Here is an 18888-nt window from a genome sequence, read left to right as displayed (position 1 = left end):
TGTTGTAAATTAATTGACTGTATATATCCATGGGTTCATTTCTAGGCTCTGTTCTGTTCCAGTGACCTATGTGTCTCTTTATGCAGTTCCATACTGTTTTAATTACTGTCGATTTATATTGCTCTACTTAGGGCCCAGAGTACCAGTTTCCATCATTCATGCATTAAAGATGTGGAGAACATTAGTTCTTTTGCATCTTGCTCTTTTATATTAGAACTATCTATTTGAAATTTTCTTATGTAGATCTGTAGGAAAATTCCCTGCAGGAACACAATATGAACCCCTTTTGACTTTTATAATGAGGGGATTATACCTGGGTGATAACCTGTGTTGAATATGTACTTATACTTCTTAATATCAAAAGATAGGAGAAATGTTGAGTTTTCCTTAAATATTTGCTCCTGTGTTAGAAAATATCAGTATAAGATGGGAGAATTAAGTAACAGTTTTATTATCTGTAAAATGATGGAACAGATAATTGAATTGCCTTGAAGCCCAGCAGACCTGAGTACATGTGGCAGTAACCATCAGAGAATTTTGTAATAACCTGTCTATATCTCTTCAACTCTTTTACCATTCCAAGTTTCTTTTCCAAATTACATAAGCAGTCGATGAATAAAAAATTGTAGTTTTGTTTTGTTTTTTTTTAATTAACCAATCCAACGAACATTTGTTTTTCTTGTTTTGACAATTTGTTTGGGAAAGGAGATGTTCGGTTTGTTAATCAGAGTAAGGCTTGGGAAAGAATAGACCCACCACAGAAATCTACCACAGAATCTGACACAGAGTGTATACTAACTCGTCCTGAGAGAGGAGAGTGAGAGTGTTACTCCACCATTGATTAGAGCATCACGGGAGGGCAGATAGATCACCACGTTCCCATCGTACCAAGCAGATAGGACAGTCTTAAGTACTGAATGGTTTCTTTAAAGATGTTAGCCCTTTTTATTCATAGTCTTATCTCTAAAATGATGCTCACTCATGTCATTTCTGCCTTTAATATGATCTTGTATTTGTACTGTTTTTACAGTAATAAAGTACTAAAGTCAGGGTATAATACAGAAACAAAAAGATGGTGGTGAATGTCATATGCCATCCGTCTCTAAAAGTCAGCCTTATCTGCAGGGCGAGAAAACAGTCATCATATTTTCGTACCAATTGTGAATTCTTAATGTAGTTAGTTTTTAAAAAGTGAAATTGGGAGATTTTCTGAAAACTTCAGTAATTAACTCATAAATGAATTTCTGGCCACAAAGTATTTGCACAAATCTTTTTGCAGTATCTACTTTGGAAGCAAAATGAGGGGCAAAATGTGTTAACTCACATATTACTACATTCCATATGGGCTGTGTCAGGGTGACCAGCTGTTAAGACAGTTGTAACTTCTAAATATAAACTTAATTTTTCCCACTGATTGCTTATAAATCAGGACTTCAAAAGACCTCAGCAATCAAAATGGAAATATTTAGCCATAGTTATGTGCACAGGAACTTTTTTCAGAATTGACTTTGAAATGTATTGTTCCAACTGATACTACCACTTGTTTTATGATAGAAATTTTCATCAAAATGTCCTTTTTATCAAATGTTTAATTAGGGCTACTGCCTTTTGGTAATGAGGGATATGAGTCAATTTTGAGTTTTCTGCAGGACTGTAAAGTTTTGATGCATTAAAACTGTAAATGAACATTCAGTAAAGCTAGGCTCTTTTTCTTTGGCAAATCAAAGATTTTGTTAAAGAAATTTTTCTTTGAAAGTTTGAAATAATGAGCATTTATTTTGTTGGCTCTGTGTTCTACTCCACCACCTTCAAGATTGACCTTCCCTCAACCTCACTGCCTATCTCAAAACACTCTTTTTCCCCCCTGACTTCTTTTTTTATAGTTGTATAGTTTTTCTATAGTTGGCCCCTGTCTGTTTTATTTTTGAACAGAGACCAATCAGTATAATTTTTGTGTTTGTTCAGGAGTCAGACGGCCAGGGCTGCCCATTCTGTCGCTGCGAGATAAAAGGAACGGAGCCCATCATCGTGGACCCCTTTGATCCGAGGGATGAAGGATCCAGGTGCTGTAGCATCATCGACCCCTTTGGAATGCCGATGCTGGACTTGGACGATGATGATGACCGGGAAGAGTCCTTGATGATGAATCGGTTGGCAAATGTTCGAAAGGTAAACTAGGAAATACAGGTTTTTTTCATGTGTTGTGTAGACATGAAAAAGAAATGATGCTGTCACAAGTAGGGTATGACTGAGTTTGCTTAGGTATGAGAAAGAAAGATTCCAGAATCAAAAGAAAGGTGAAGATACAAGTAATGTTGAAAGGCTGATGGAATCATTGGGCGAGAAAGAGCTAAACTACTCTCAGTGCTCTTCCTGGTTTTAAACTCCAAAATGAGAGATGGTGAGAGCCTTCGTATAGAATTAAACATCATCTGAGACTGGCAGTAACATATCCAAGGAGAAAATTGAAGAAAGGAAATTATTAAAATTAGAAGTGGTGATATTACCTTTGTGAAGTTACCATAGTCTAGGGTTTGCTTATCAATATTGCTCTCTCAGAAAATTAACTTTGTCACTTCACTGGGAATGGATGCTACTACCCAGTTTATGCAGACAAGCCCACAGGGACTAGTCAGTGAACCAGAATGCCAGTTGAGTAATTAACAAACGAAAAATGTAATGATCCAGAGAACTGGACTCTGAGCTATCAGGCTATTCTCTGTATAAAAAGATACATGAAATTTAGCTTACACTCAGAAGTGATTGAGTGATATTTGCTCTTAAAATTACAGAAATGGTAACAAGTGGTATGAAAGGATTGGCACAAACAGTATGAAGGTGGCCCCCTTCCTTCTGACTCAGGGCAGGCATGGCTAATCAGGCATGGCCCTCATCCCTGCTGGGTTCAGACTTGGCCTGAACAGCCTGGTAGAACCTCTGCTCTAATTTGTTAGGATATGGCAGGTGATATGCAACCTGTTTGCCATCTGTGTAGGTAGAGTGATGGTAATGTGTGATGGCTCCAGACCATGTCTGCCATATGCGTCTGGGTCTCTGAGTTAGGGAGACACCTCGTACAGGAAACGGATGAGGTGATTGGGGAGTTACTGCTTCTTTAGGGCTATGTTAAAGTTTATTTCTTGGCCCTCCTGCATTTTGTGTTCCAGTGTTCCATGCTTACCAAGTACTTGTCCTTAGGATTTATTTTTACTCTATTTTTGATTGGAGGATAATGGCTTTATGAAGTTGTATTGGTCACTGCTGTACAACAGTGTGAATCAAATTTAAGTAAACATGTATCCACCCCACTCTTGAGCCTCCTTCCCACCCCCCCCATCTTACCCCTCTAGGTCATCACAGAGCACAGGCTGAGCACCCTGTTACATAGCAGCTTTCCACTAGCTATCTGTTTTACACATGGTCATGTAGATATTTCAGTCCTTCTCTCAAGTTTCTGCACATGGAGATAATATTAGCACCACCAGAATGGCTACTCTCAAAGTTTGCTTTGGTATAAGATGATTTTTATTCTTCACCTCACTGTTTTTTCATTAAAATGTTATAATTTAAGAGAAACTACTCTTGATTCTGTCTTTTAATGCTGACAACTATATTCAGTTTTGAAGTTTGTGATCCCTCTGGCCCAAGAGATGGAAGAAAGGAAGTAATTATTCCTCAGTTTCTCAGTAGCCCTACCTAAAGGATGAACAAGAAACAAAAAGCTCTAACTGAAACAGGGAATTGAGACTTAAATTTTAAGATGAACTCTTAATCAGTATTTTCTGCCAGTATTAATATATATATGAATAAAACTTCTCACATCTTTTATTCTCTCAACTTGAAGAGGAAGATACCCTTCTCATTTTTCAGATAAGGAAATGAGGCTCAGCATAGGCTTGTGATGTGCTGCATTAGGAAATTTGTAGAGCCAGAATTCAGTTATGTCTGCTGGATAAAAATGCAGTGATAACCAACACTTCATATGTAGCTCTCTCACATGCAATGTGATGAAATGGTTTCTACCAAGTCAGATTGTGGACTGTATCCTAAAATATTTGTCATATACTATTACTTTAATGAAAAATAAAATAGTAGCATTTATGATTTCAGTGAGCTTACAGTGTTCTAGGTTCTTAAATCTTTGATCTCATTCGATCATGACACCAACCCAGTAGAGAAGCTACTGTTAATGTGCTGTTTTACAAAGGAGGCCATTGAAGGAGGAGGTGCAATGACTTGCCTAAGAGCCAAGTAATACTTTAAGCAGAATTGGTGCTGTATTCCAGGTCTTCCTGATACTTAAACCTTCAGTTGTGTGCCATCATGCAATATACCTCTTTTGTCCTTTTTGGAGCATGTCACACAAGTTGTACTTGATAGTGCATAGGTACCTGTCTTCTGCAGGTCTTTTCAGTTTCATAATACAATGTACATCATGAATAACCAGAAATTAAAAATAATTTGAATTGTGATCTGTTGGCATTAACCTATAAAGTTACTTACGCCCTAATTGGTCACTGAAAACCTAACTAATTCATTTAGGCCCTCCTAATTAGATGTATAACTAATTACTATGTTTGTTTCCAATATACTTATTGTATGTGGCTATTTAAATGTTTCTAATTAAGATTTAATAAATTTAAAAAATTTGTCCTTCGGTCACACTCAACATATTTGGAATGCTTAAGAGCCTCTTGTGTCTACCAGCTACAGTGTCAAACTGTACAGATGTAGAACATTTCTATATATATCAAAATATTTATTATAGATAGATATAATAGAAATACTTAATAACCAGTAGATAATTTTTTTACACAGCGTTATTAGATCATTCCTCCAGGTTCTTATTAGAAGAAGCTAGGTCTTATTGCAAAAGACTTTTCCTTTTAATTTAGGAAACCTAATGGTTTTAGCTTGGTCTGAATATTTGACTGATCTAGCACTAAAATCATTAATCTGTGGCCTGTGTTTGTTTTTCTGTGAGCTAATGATGATTTTACATTTTAAATGGTTATATTTTTAAATGATTTTTTAGTCACCTATGTAATTTCCTTGATTTTGCCTCTTGGTTTGCAAAGCCTAAAATATTTACTGTCTGGCCCTTTAAGAAAAACATTTCCATCTCCAGATCTAGAACACTTTAAAGCATTTAAAGAATGCTTATTGAATGCATGGATAATAGGGGATGACAGAAAAGTATCTGAGACAAGTACAACAGCTGAAGTAGTTCTAGTGAACTAGATGGTAATGTTTTCTAGCTAGGAAAAAGGCATTTTCAATTTTCTTTACTAAATGGGCTTTCTACTTTCAGTGATTCATGTCAGAGGACGGGGAAAAGGGCCATAAAAGTAATTTTTTCAAGAACTTTGTACACCTTACTGGTTGGGAGAAAATGGTATTTACCCTACATGAGTTTGGGAAAGGTTGCAGTTTCAGCCTGATTTCCACTGAATTAAGTTGAAGCTGGAGCTGTGTTTCAGTAGCGGCACTGACAATTGAAGGGAATCACTGGTAACATAAAATGAGCACAGAACAGTCAAAGGTGACTGGTGGTTTTCCCTGGTCTTTCACGCACTCTCAAACCATGCATGTTGTGTTCTCTGGCATGCTGGTGAACTTTCTGTTGAGGGAGCTGAGAAATTTTGACAATGATCTTCTCTTTCAATTGAATTCATTTCAGTCGCTCAGTCGTGTCCGACTCTTTGCGACCCCATGAATAGCACACCAGGCCTCCCTGTCCATCACCAACTCCCAGAGTTCACTCAGATTCACGTCCATTGAGTCAGTGATGCCATCCAGCCTCTCATCCTCGGTCGTCCCCTTCTCCTCCTGCCCCCAATCCCTCCCAGCATCAAAGTCTTTTCCAATGACTCAACTCTTCGCATGAGGTGGCCAAAGTACTGGAGTTTCAGCTTCAGCATCAGTCCTTCCAATGAACACTCAGGACTGATCTCCTTTAGGATGGAGTGGTTGGATCTTCTTGAAGTCCAAGGAAGTCTCAAGAGTCTTCTCCAACACCACAGTTCAAAAGCATCAATTCTTTTGGCGCTCAGCTTTCTTCACAGTCCAACTCTCACATCCATACATGACCACTAGAAAAACCATAGCCTTGATTAGACGGACCTTGTTGGCAAAGTTATTTCTCTGCTTTTGAATATGCTGTCTAGGTTGGTCATAACTTTCCTTCCAAGGAGTTTACCCCAAAAAAGAGAAGACTGGTGCTGCTCTCAGACTTTATTGTCCCAGAACTCAGCAGTGTTATTGAACAAATCTGTCACTCCAGTCAGCATCATTTCTTTACTTTCCAGGCACAATTAGATTGAAGAAACTTAAAGAACTTATAATTATTTGTTTTTAAATTGAGGAATCATGTTTCAGTTATATGTATTTATGTGCACTGGCCTGCCTCTTGTCAGTTAAATAGATTGTGAATTTTATAATATTTCATAAATCACTGCCACTTTATTTTCAATAAAACCTGAATTTTACTGTAACTACAAGCATCAGTTCTTTCTGAATAATTGGGAAAAACAGTGTTATGATATTATGTTCCAATAGCACTTTATAGGTACTTTCGTTTCAAGAGTTACACTAAATTGTTATGTTTTATTCAGAGGACTGTCTTCTGCTTTAGATTGTTCTTAAGGCCAGTGCCAATATGTTATTTATCTTTGTGTTTCTTAGTACCTAGACATATATTAAGTGAAATAATAAATGCTCGTGCATGTTCACATGGTCTGTGAGGGCAGTGGCCTGATTTTAAGCATCTTTTTCACTCCAGTCTGAAGACTTGGCTATATCTGTGCAAAATACCAAATTACAGATTTTATGCAGTTCTGTCTTCAGCTGAGGTTATAAACCAATACCACAGATCATTTTCACACAATAGTTCTCCTACTTGATTTTCTTCCACTCTGCTATCATTCTGTTGCCTCATTCTTTAAGTTATTCATTTTAAAAACATTTCATTCTCTCAACTCCATGAGTGACTGTCAGTCATTGTCCAGCATAAGGAATTAATTCTCTTTTATCTGCCATTTCAAATACTCTTCACCTTTCCCTTCTTTTACAACTATATTGTGAAATTGTTCCTGTCTGTCTGAAGCATATTACGTTCTTCAAATTAGTAATGCTTCTATCAAAGCATAGAGAGCCTAGCTGTGTGTATATTCCTGTTGTCATGGTGATATCTGCAGCTGGAATTTATAAGTAGCAGCATACTGAACATATAGAATGTATCTTTATTGTTTGTTTTATAAGTTTGTTTAGTAATGCTAGTCTTGCAGAAGCAAGAAGAACCCATAAATCTATAATATAGTGTGTTAGTTGCCTTTCTGTTTTATGACTTTCACTAGAAGCTGTTTTAGGTTCTACTTGAAATTGTACCATTGCTTCAGTTCTCGAGCTGTCTGAATTTCTAGGATAATTGGATCTGAGTGAGCCCTTAGAGGAAGTCGTCCAGGGTGTGACTGGTAAGATCAAATCCTATCTGACTTTAGTCAGATCAAAGCTAAGAAAAGGTATCTGTTGCTAGGTCAGAATTTTGTTTCATTTTGCCAGAGGTGTAAAGAATCTCCACAGTTCCTTAGCAGTTACTTTGAAAAAACATACTATTCACAAAATACATAAATTACAAACAAATGAAGCTTTGGTACAAATAGATTGATAGACTGACCTAGTATATGAACTGAGATTAGTTTCCTTGGTCTTAAACATTATATTATCTTAAAACAATATTTAAAATTTTAGTGAGTGACCAGGTAAGAGGAAAATCAGGTGTGACCAGAGGTCAAAGGATTTCTTATTCCTTTATCTTTTTTTATACATCCTCCTAATGCTCCCATCTCTAATTAAAATACATATTGCTGATTGAAAACGTAATATATCATTTAATTCTTCCTTTTCCTAATGTGAAGAAAGGATCCATAGTACTCCTATTCTGAGCAAAGAGTTCATGTGTATAGATCGCAGTGATTTTGCAGTGTTCTTAGGGTAGTATGACCTTTTTAATGTGACTTAGATTCCAACCACAGGGGTCAAGTCCATGCTGGACCTTAGTAAGGACAAAATTTACAATGAAAGTGAAATTCAAAAATAGCCAGACATTTGAAATGTAGACCATGGTTTTCAAGTATGAGGGAGTTCTACCTCCTGAAGGTATTCAGAAACACGTGGGGATACTTTCATTGTCACAATGACCGAGAGATCAAGGGAACCAATGACATTTAGTGGCTGGGGTCAGAGATGCAAGCATCCTCCAACCCATGGGACAGACCCATCTAAGAAAAATGACACTGATGCATGCTAGCAGTTCTTATCTCCTCCCGTGCAACACAGGCAAAGTCCTGAATGACAGTAAGCAGTCCACAGTCGCAGGTTATTGTTTGCCATGTAATTGCATTCTGTTTGCTCATTTTCTTAAAGCTCTCCATGCAAATGAGTAGCATTTTCTTTATTAATATGTGAATATCAAAGGAAAAAACTACCTTGTCCAAGTGTAATATGATATAGGGGACCTTGAAGACCCTGTCACGCATTCCTCAGTAGTTTGAATGTGTGAGGAGGCAAGCACTTGATCTTGGACTTAGTTTTGAGTTGGCCTCCTATGGTGTAGACTGTGAGCCCTGCAAGGCATGCTTTGCTCTTCTTTTCATTCTCAGAGACTTGCATAGTGCCTAACACACAGTGTAGGCCTTTGGGAAAGTTTTGTTTTTCAATTTTTTCATTGAGTTATCAGCAGTGACCCTGTTAACTATACAGTCCTTAAGAGAGCTATGGTCCCTGGCATCCAGCACTCTGGGTTCATGTTCCAGTTCTGCTCCTTAGTATTTGTGTGCCATCCATTGGTTAGTTAACTCCCTATGCCTCAGTGACCTTGCCTGTGAAAACGTTAGGGTTGAGATTCAATGAGTTAATTAATGTAAAGCCATTAGAACAGTGCTGGTACATAGTAAACATTAAGTATCAGTTATTATTAACATTTTTCTTTATACAGTGTTATTCAAGACTCCTACCGGGGAAGGCAATGGCAACCCACTCCAGTACTCTTGCCTGGAAAATCCCATGGACAGAGGGGCCTGGTGGGCTGCAGTGCATGGGGTTGCTAGGAGTCAGACACGACTGAGCGACTTCACTTGCACTTTTCACTTTCATGCATTGAAGAAGGATATGGCAACCCACTCCAGTGTTCTTGCCTGGAGAATCCCAGGGACAGAGGAGCCTGGTGGGCTGCCGTCTATCGGGTCACACAGAGTTGGACACGACTGAAGCAACTTAGCAAGACTCCTACAATTATTGCTGTACTTCTGAGAATTAAATATTAGTATTTTTGAGATGTCTATAGAAGTATTTTTTCTTTTAGATACTATCATGTGTCATTGTTTAGAAAGAAACAGACATTACAACGGGATTGGTTTGGCAAGAGGTCGGCTGTATTTCTTTATTAATATATACATAATTATGATGTCATCGGCCACATTAAACTTACTGTACAACTAACAGTCACTAAGTACAGTGACTTAGTGTATAGTTACTAAGTCATGTCTGACTCTGCAATACCATGGACAGCAGCACCCCCAGACTTCCCTGTTCTTCACTGTTTCCAAGAGTTTGCTCAAACACATGTCCATTGAATCAGTGATGCCATCCAACCACCTCATCCTCTGTCACCCCCTTTTCCTCCTCCTGTCAATCTTTCCCAGCATCAGGATCTTTCCCAATGAGTCGGTTCTTCGCACCAGGTGGCCAAAGTATTAGAGCTCCAGCATCAGTCCTTCCAGTGAATATTCATGGTTGATTTCCTTCAGGATTGACTGGTTTGATTTCCTTGCAGTCCAAGGGACTCTCAAGAGTCTCTCCAGCACCACAATTTGAAAGCATCAATTCTTCGGTCCAAGCTCTCCTATAGTACAACTCCCTTGTAGGTTTAAAACTCAGAAAATGCAAAGTTGCCAGAATATCTGCTGAAATATTATCTTAAGGACTAAATAATTTAGATAAATTTACAACAGTCTTATTTTCTACAGAAGTATATTCAAATGATTAAGTACAGTGGATATATGTATAACTGATTCACTTTAGCAGAAACTAACATTGTAAATCAACTATACCTAATTAAATAAAATTAATTTTAAGAAACAATCAAGTACATATTCTCTCAAGTAGGATGAAGAACTTAAGTAACTAAATAGCAATTGCTTATTGTTCAAAGCAACTGTAGCAACTGTAGTTTGCAAGCATTAGGGCTTTCACATAAGGGCATTTTTCAGTGGCTAGATAGAATTCCCTTAATTCCCAGGATGTTCTTGTTCCTTAGCCATTTTTATGGAAATATTTCTGAATTATATGTCACTCTTCCCTGACTTCTCAAAATTGGTTATGCAGCTGAATGAACCAAAGGGCATAAGAAGCCACTATAATCAACGTGACATACTTCTTAAAGCTTACATTTTGCTACAGGATTTAAGGGGAAGTTGCACACAGACAGTGGAACCATAGCTTTGAATTAATATCACATGTATATTTGGATCAGAATGCAAAACTCATACAAATGTTTAAAGTAAAATATCAAACTTCAAAGAAATTTCAGGTTTATGGAGGCTGGTCACAGGCTAGGAGATTATGTCCCTCTTCTAAAAGGCACTTCAGGGAGAAGCAGTATAACTCTAAGTAGTTAATAATGTTTAACATTTTAATGGAGAGGGCCCTTGGGGTTATTCCACTTGTGAGGCTGTTTGCACTTCTTTAAAGTAGACCCTATTGGCAGTTTTATTGACTATCTCCCTGTCAAACCTCAAAGAGATGTTAGCTCTTAATCAAGTCAATATTCCTCCATGTGTAACTTTCTAACCATTTTCCTCCTCTTCATTGCTCGTAATTTGTAGTATCTAAAAAATTTACAAAAGCTATTAGTGGAATGTAAATAATAATAGTAATGTAAAATAGTAAACCTCAGTTTACACACAAATGTAATATCCATATTTTTAGTAAGTTAGCAAGGTGCTCATTTCTTGTTACTGTTCCTAGAGGAAGAAATGCAGAATTTTTCCTTTGAGATGACTTTTCTTTCTTTGATTGGTTTTTGTTTTTTTGGAAGACTTTTAGAGCAGTTTTAGGTTCACAGACAAATTGAGAGGGATGTACACAGATTTCTCATGTTCCCCCTGCCTCTCCACACATGGGTAGCCTCCCCCTATTATCAACACCCCCCACCAGACTCATACATTTGTCATAACTGATGAACCTACATTGGCACATCATTACTGTCTAAAGTCCATAGTTTACAGTAGGGTCACTTGTGGTGCTGTATATTCTATAAGTTTGCAGAAATGTATAGTGTCAAGTATAGTATCATGCAGAGTATTTTCACTGCCCTAAAAACCCTGTGTTCTGCCTATTCATCTACCCACCAACCCCTCCAGCAACCATTGCTCTTTTTACTGTCTTAATAGCTTTGCCTTTTCCAGAATGTTATTATGGTTGGAATAATGCCATATGTAGCCTTCTCAGATTAGCTTCATTCACTTGAATGTGAGCTTGAACATGTAGTCGCTCAGTCGTGTTCCACTCTTTGCAACCCCATGGACTGTAGCCCGCCAGGCTCCTCTGTCCATGAGGATACTCCAGGCAAGGATACTGGAGTGGGTTGCCATTTCCTTCTCCAGGGGATCTTCCCAACCCAGGAATTGAACCTGGGTCTCCCGTTTTGCAGGCAGACTCTTTAACCTCTGTGCCACCAGGGAAGCTCTTTCACTTAGTAGTATGCATTTAAATTTCCACTATGTCCTTTTCCTAGCTCAATGTGGCTCATTTCTTTTTGCACTAATAATATTCCATTATTTGGTTGTATTACAGTTTATTACCCATTCACCTACTGAAGGACATCTTGGTTGCTTACAAGTTTTGGCAATTATGAATAAAACAATTATAAACATCTATATGCACTTTTTTGTGTGAACATGGGTTTTTAGCTCCTTTGGGTAAATATCAAGGAGCATGATTGCTACATTGTATGTTAAGAGTATGTTCAGTTTTGTAAGAAACCGCCAAACTCTTCCAAAGAAGAATAAGATTTTTGTTTTTACCACCTCCTTATCAGCATTTGATGTTGTCAGTGGTTTGGATTTCATAGTGATATCTCATTGTTGTTCTAATTTACATTTCCCTGATGACATATGATGTGTAGCATCTTCTCATATAGTGATTTTTCCATCTGTAATATCTTTAGTGTGATATCTGATAAGGTCTTTGGCTCATTTGAAAAATCTGATTGTTAGTTTCTTATTGTTGAGTTTTAAGAGTTCTTTGTATATTTTAGATAACAGTCTTTTTTCAGACATATATTTTCCAAAGATTTTCTTCTAGTCTGTGGCATTTTTTATTTACTTGATAATTTCTTTCACAGAATAGAAATTTTTCATTTTAATGACGTCATGGATGGCAACTTTGGTGTTGTATCTAAAAAGTGATCATCAAAGTCATCTCATCTTTTAATATGGGACTTCTACCATATTATCTTCTAGGAGTTGTATAATTTTGCATTTTACATTTAGGTTTGTGGCCTATTTTGAGTTAATTTTTGTGGAAGAATAAGGTCTGTGTCTAGACTTTTTTTGCATATGGCTGTCCTGTTCTTTAGCGCCAGTTGTTGAGAAGAATATCTTTACTACATTGTGTTACTTTTGCTCTTATGTCAGAGATCAGTTGACTGTATTTTGGAGGATCTATTTCTGTTCCATTAATGTATTTGTCTGTTCTTCTGCCAATATCACAGAATCTTGATTAGTGTAGCTTTTTGGTGGGTCTTGAAGTCAAGCAGTGTTGGCCTTCCAACTTTGTCCTCCTGTGCTCTGTTGCCTAGGGTCTTTTGTCTCTATCTAAACCTCAGAATCAGTTTAACGATATCTAAAATATTACTTGCTGGGATTTTAATTGGGATTGCATTCAGTCTGTAGATCAAGTTGGAAGCACTTTTCTTTTTCACTACAAATTCTTCCCTGAATTCCTACGTATTGAGATTTCTTGAAGTGCAACTGTGGATAAGCAGTCTAAGCATGAAATGACCATATTATTACTCTTATACCATGTTCCTCATGTAAGCATTTGTTATCTAAAAAGGAACAATGGTACGGTACTCCAAAATAGACAACACAATTCATTCAGATGTCTGTCTGAGCATTTTCAATATACCCTTTTAATATCTTAGCAATTCACCCAATTAACATCAAGACCATCCCATTATTTAAACATATTAGGCATTTGGTAATTACTTAAATATTAAATTAGACATTACAAATGACACATGGGTGTGTGTGTGTATAAATATTTCTGTAATGGATATCTTCTGAATAATATACTGTGTGGGCTGTTAAAATCTTGATTTTGTTATGTTTACAAATGACTATGAGTAAAGAATAACCAAAGGAATAGTTGGAATGAAAATAAAATGTTTTATTTTAATTCTATTTTATTAGAATATTTTACTTGGAATATTATATTTTCTATGATGTTTTATCAGTGTCCTTCATTAATTTTCACGTATTTAGAGAAATGTTGTCCTTTTAATCACCCTTATAATTCTTGTATCTACCTTGTTCAGACATGAAAATTCATTAAGTAAAAATCTTCTTAGAAATGCTATAAATTTGACTTTGATTATCGCTGAGATTGTCAGAACGCTGATCTTACTAGTGACTGGAGAGATTTTCTCTTATCCTGTTTTTAATAATAGCCTGGCAGGGTTTGAAGTTTCTTACCAGATGTTTTCCTATTTCCATAATAATGGATCTTATTAATAAGGCTTTTACAAAATCTCTCTTTAAAAGGTGTGGATAAAATGAAGAGTGACTAAAATACAATGAGTCCTCGATTATTTGTGGTAATTGCTGAGCATGCTGAGATGAGCTTTTGACTACTTTACTTCTCGGGCCTTTTCTCTCAGGATTTTCTGTTAAAATTGCAAATTTAGATTTCTCTGTTCTTTGTGATAGTTATTGGTCTCCTATTCTAAGTGCTAAAGAATTCTGTAAATTTTGTCAGAAAAATTAGAACATTTTATCATTTTATGAAGCAAAGGGTTTGGAGAAATTGGTGAGTATGTAGACACATAAAAGAATCAAATGTGGTCTTTAAATTTCTAGAGCCCCAGGACTCCAGTTTGTTAAAGGCAGCTCATCAACAACCAGTATTAAAGAACTTAAGAGAAATTGTTAGTTAGACAAATAGGCTGGTGTGATGATAATATCCCAAAGAAAGAGATAGCCTGGTGTGCTACAGTCCATGGGGTTGCAAAGACTCAGACACGATTGAGTGACTGAACTGAACTGATGATAATACAGGCAGGAATCAAGGCAATCAGCTTTTGTATTTTAAAAGGAGTGGAAATGGGACAGGGGGTGGAAAGAGCATATATTCTGAAGTTCTGAAAACAAGGGTTGTTTTAGTTCAGTCACTCAGCTGTGTCTGACTCTTGTAACCACATGGACTGCAGCACACCGAGCTTCCCTGTCCTTCACCATCTCTTGGAGCTTGCTCAAGCTCATGTCCGTTGAGTCGATGATGCCATCCAAACATTTTGTCCTCTGCTGTCCTCTTCTCCTCCTGCCTTCAATCTTTTACAGCATCAGGGTCTTTCTAATGAGTTGACTCTTTGTATCAGGTGGCCAAAGAATTGGAGCTTCAGCATCAGTCCTTCCAATGAATATCCAGGACTGATTTCCTCTAGGATTGGCTGGTTGGATCGCCTTGCAGTCCAAGGGACTCCAGAGTCTTCTCCCACACCACAGTTCAAAAGCATCAGTTCTTTGGTGCTCAGCCTTCTTTATGGTCCAGCTCTCACATCCATACACGACTACTGGAAAAACCATAGCTTTGACTATACAGACCTTTGTTGACAAAGTAATGTCTCTGCTTTTTAATATGCTGTCTAGATTTGTCACAGATTTTCTTCCAAGGAGCAAGCGTCTTTTAATTTCATGGCTGTAGTCACCATCTGCAATGATTTTAGAGCCCCAAAAAATAAAGTTTCTCACTGTTTCCTTGACTGGATGCCATGATCCTCCTTTTTGATTGTTGAGTTTGAAGCCAACGTTTTCACTCTCCTCTTTCACCTTCATCAGGAGGCCCTTTAGTTACTCTTTGCTTGCTGTCATAAGGATTTCCATCTTCATATCTGAGTTTATTGACTTTCTCCCTGCAGTCTTGATTTAGCTTGTGTTTCATCCAGCCCGGCATTTCATGTGATATACTCTGCATGCTAAGTTAGATATAAGCAGGTGTACAGCCTTGGTGTACTCCTTTTGCAATTTGGAACCAGTCTATTGTTCCATGTCCGGTTCTGACTGTTGCTTCTTGACCTGCATACAGGTTTTTCGGGAGGCAGGGGAGATAGTCTGGGATTCCCATCTCTTGAAGAATTTTCCAGTTTGTTGTGATCCACACAGTCAAAGGCTTTGGCATAGTCAGTGAAGCTGAAGGAGATGTTTTTCTGGAATTCTCTTGTTTTGTTTTTTTTTTTTTTTCTATGATCCAACAGATGTTGGCAATTTGATCTATGGTTCCCCTGCTTTTTCTAAATCCAGCTTGAAAATCTGGAAGTTCTCAGTTCACGTACTATTGAAGCCTAGCTTGGAAATTTTTGATCATTACTTTGCTAGTGTGTGAGATGAGTGCAATTTTGTGGTAGATTGAACATTCTTTGGCACTACCTTTCTTTGGGGTTGGAATGAAAACTGTCCTTTCTCCTGTGACCACTGCCGAGTTTCCCAAATGTGCTAACATATTGAGTGCAGCACTTTAACACCATCATCTTTCAGGATTTGAAATAGCTCCAGAAAAATTTGAGAATAACTAAAATCAATATAAAGGGATGGAATCGTTCAAATCAGCTAACCTATAACTTGAAAGGATGATTACATCCTTCATAGTTCTTACAGTTGCCTCTATATAAATGATTTTCTTTATACTGTACAATAAATTCTATACAGTTAATTCTGTGTCCACATCCTACTTTCTACTTCCTACTTTCCTAGTTAATCTTTTCTAGCTTTCCATTTACTTGTTCTAACCTAATACTGTGAACAGAAAGAAATGGAGTAACTAAAAAGGATTTCATGTAAGGCTATGCAAAAAGGATAAGATCCTTTTAAAAAACCATTGATTAGTATGCCTTTTTATTATACTAATTAATTTTATTTATTCATTAGAAGCTTAAAACCAGCAGTAGTAAAGTCTCTTCTTTAAAAATAAAATTTCTGCTATTAAAAAATTTAAAAGACAAAATAAGAAAAAATTTTTTCACTACTGTTAAAACAGATTAGAGGTTCACTATCCTAATATATACAGAGCTCTTTCAAATCGCTGAGGGGTAAATAAAAGAATATGATAGATATTAGGCAAAGAAGATAGTGTGAGCGGGCTTGTGAAGCATTGTATAAGACTTCTTTTCTTTTTAGACTTTCAAAGAGGAAGGGAAAAATATAATTGATTGACCTTTAATGTGACCATCTACTAAAAATGTTCACAAATATTCATAGTTAGCATTTGAATTTTCCCAGCAATAAAAGTTAATACAAAGTTTCCCTATTCTAGTTTCAGAATTGTTCACAGAGACAACAAAAAGGCTTCAGCAAAGAAAAAGGCATTATTATTTAAAGGGCACTATTAGACTATTAGACATGGGAATTTTGATGTGATTTAGGAGAAATCTGGAAAATGAATAAGTTATGGTAAATTTAGACCGCATAATCAATAAAGGTAAAAAAAAATTCTTCACTACTGATATACACTCCATTAAATACTTATGACTAAACCAACTTACAGATACTATAATGCTTCAAAATACAGTAGTCTTTGAGGAGGACAGTAGAAAATCACTTTGAGAGTGTAGTATGAACTATTCTTAAGATTTGCTTCAGATTACATTCACAGAATTGTGGAGAGGGTGCTTGTCTGGAGGAGTGTAGATGTTCAGGATTACTGCTGCACCATACACCTTGGTTTGGATGTCTGTCTGAGTATTTTCAGTATAGTCTTTCAGTATCTTAACAGTTCACCCAATTCAAAACAAGTGCATCCCATTACTTAAAAATCCTAGGAATTTCAGTTCAGTTCAGTTGCACAGTCGTGTCCAACTCTTTACAACCCCGTGAACCGTAGCACCCCAGGCCTCCATGGCCATCACCAACTCCCGGAGTCCACCCAAACCCATGTCCATCGAGTCTGTGATGCCATCCAACCATCTCATCCTCTGTCGTCCCCTTCTCCTTCTGCCCTCAGTCTTTCCCAGCATCAGGGTCTTTTGAAATGAATCAGCTCTTCGCATCAGGTGGCCAAAGTATTGGAGTTTCAGCTTCAACATCAGTCCTTCCAATGAACACCCAGGACTGATCTCCTTTAGAATGGATTGGTTGGCTCTTCTTGCAGTCCAAGGAACTCTCAAGAGTCTTCTCCAACACCACAGTTCAAAAGCATCAATTCTTCGGCACTCACCTTTCTCTATAGTCCAACTCTCACATCCATACATGAGCCCTGGAAAAACCATATCCTTGACTAGAGGGACCTTTGTTGACAAAGTAATGTCTCTCCTTGTTAATATGCTATCTAGGTTGGTCATAACTTTCCTTCCAAGGAGTAAGTGTCTTTTAATTTCATGGCTGCAATCACCATCTGCAGTGATTTTGGAGCCCAGAAAAATAAAATCAGCCACTGTTTCCATTGTTGCCTCATCTATTTGCCATGAAGTGATGGGACCAGATGCCATGATCTTAGTTTGCTGAATGTTGAGCTTTAAGCCAACTTTTTCACTCTCTTCTTTCACTTTCATCAAGAGGCTTTTTAGTTCTTCTTCACTTTCTGCCATAAAGGTGGTGTCATCTCCATATCTGAGGTTATTGATACTTCTCCCGGCAATCTTGATTCCACCTTGTGCTTCCTCCAGCCCAGCGTTTCTCATGATGTACTCTGCATAGAAGTTAAATAAGCAGGGTGACAATATGCAGGCCTGACATACGCCTTTTCCTATTTTGAACCAGTCTGTTGTTCCATGTCCAGTTCTAACTCCTGCTTCCTTACCTGCATACAGATTTCTCAAGAGGCAGGTCAGGTGGTCTGGTATTCCCATCTCTTTCAGAATTGTCCACAGTTTATTGTGATCCACACAGTCAAAGGCTTTGGCATAGTCAATAAAGCAGAAATAGATGTTTTTCTGGAACTCTCTTGCTTTTCCGATGATCCAGCAGATGTTGGCAATTTGATCTCTGGTTCCTCTGCCTTTTCTAAAACCAGCTTGAACATCAGGAAGTTCATGGTTCACTTATTGCTGAAGCCTGGCTTAGAGAATTTTGAGCATTGCTTTACTAGTGTGTGAGATGAGTGCAACTGTGCAGTAGTTTGAGCATTCTTTGGCATAGCCTTTCTTTGGGATTGGAATGAAAACTGACCTTTTCCAGTCCTGTGGCTGCTGCTGAGGTTTCCACATTTGCTGGCATATTGAGTGCAATGCTTTCGCAGCATCATCTTTCAGGATTTGAAATAGCTCAACTGGAATTCCATCACCTCCACTAGCTTTGTTCATAGTGATGCTTCCTAAAGCCCTCTTGACTTCACATTCCAGAATGTCTGTCTCTAGGTGAGTCTGAGTGACCACACCATCATGATTATCTGGGTCATGAAGATCTTTTTTGTATAGTTCTGTGTACTCTTGCCACTGCTTCTTAATATCTTCTGCCTCTGTTAAGTCCATACCATTTCTGTCCTTCATTGAGCCTGTCTTTGCATGAAATGTTCCCTTGTTATCTCTGATTTTCTTGAAGAGATCTCTAGTCTTTCCCATTCTATTGTTTTCCTCCATTTCTTTGCATTGATCACTGAAGAAGGCTTTCTTATCTCTCC

The 18888-nt window shown here is 37.5% G+C and overlaps 1 protein-coding gene across 2 annotated transcripts in view; it reads left to right on the top strand.

The window, feature by feature from the left end:
- The window catches only part of CBLB (Cbl proto-oncogene B), a 218480-nt gene that overhangs the window by 143535 nt on the left and 56057 nt on the right, over nt 1-18888 (top strand). For both annotated transcript variants that reach the window (XM_068990103.1, XM_068990168.1), the window contains one exon: nt 1966-2169. In XM_068990103.1, the coding sequence (XP_068846204.1) occupies nt 1966-2169 (204 nt within the window). The remainder of the gene's footprint in view (nt 1-1965; nt 2170-18888) is intronic.

Source organism: Capricornis sumatraensis, chromosome 1 (genome assembly GCF_032405125.1).
Source record: "Capricornis sumatraensis isolate serow.1 chromosome 1, serow.2, whole genome shotgun sequence".
NCBI lineage: Eukaryota > Metazoa > Chordata > Mammalia > Artiodactyla > Bovidae > Capricornis > Capricornis sumatraensis.
Note: the sequence above shows the minus strand (reverse complement) of the source record. Positions and strands in the feature narration are given on the sequence as shown.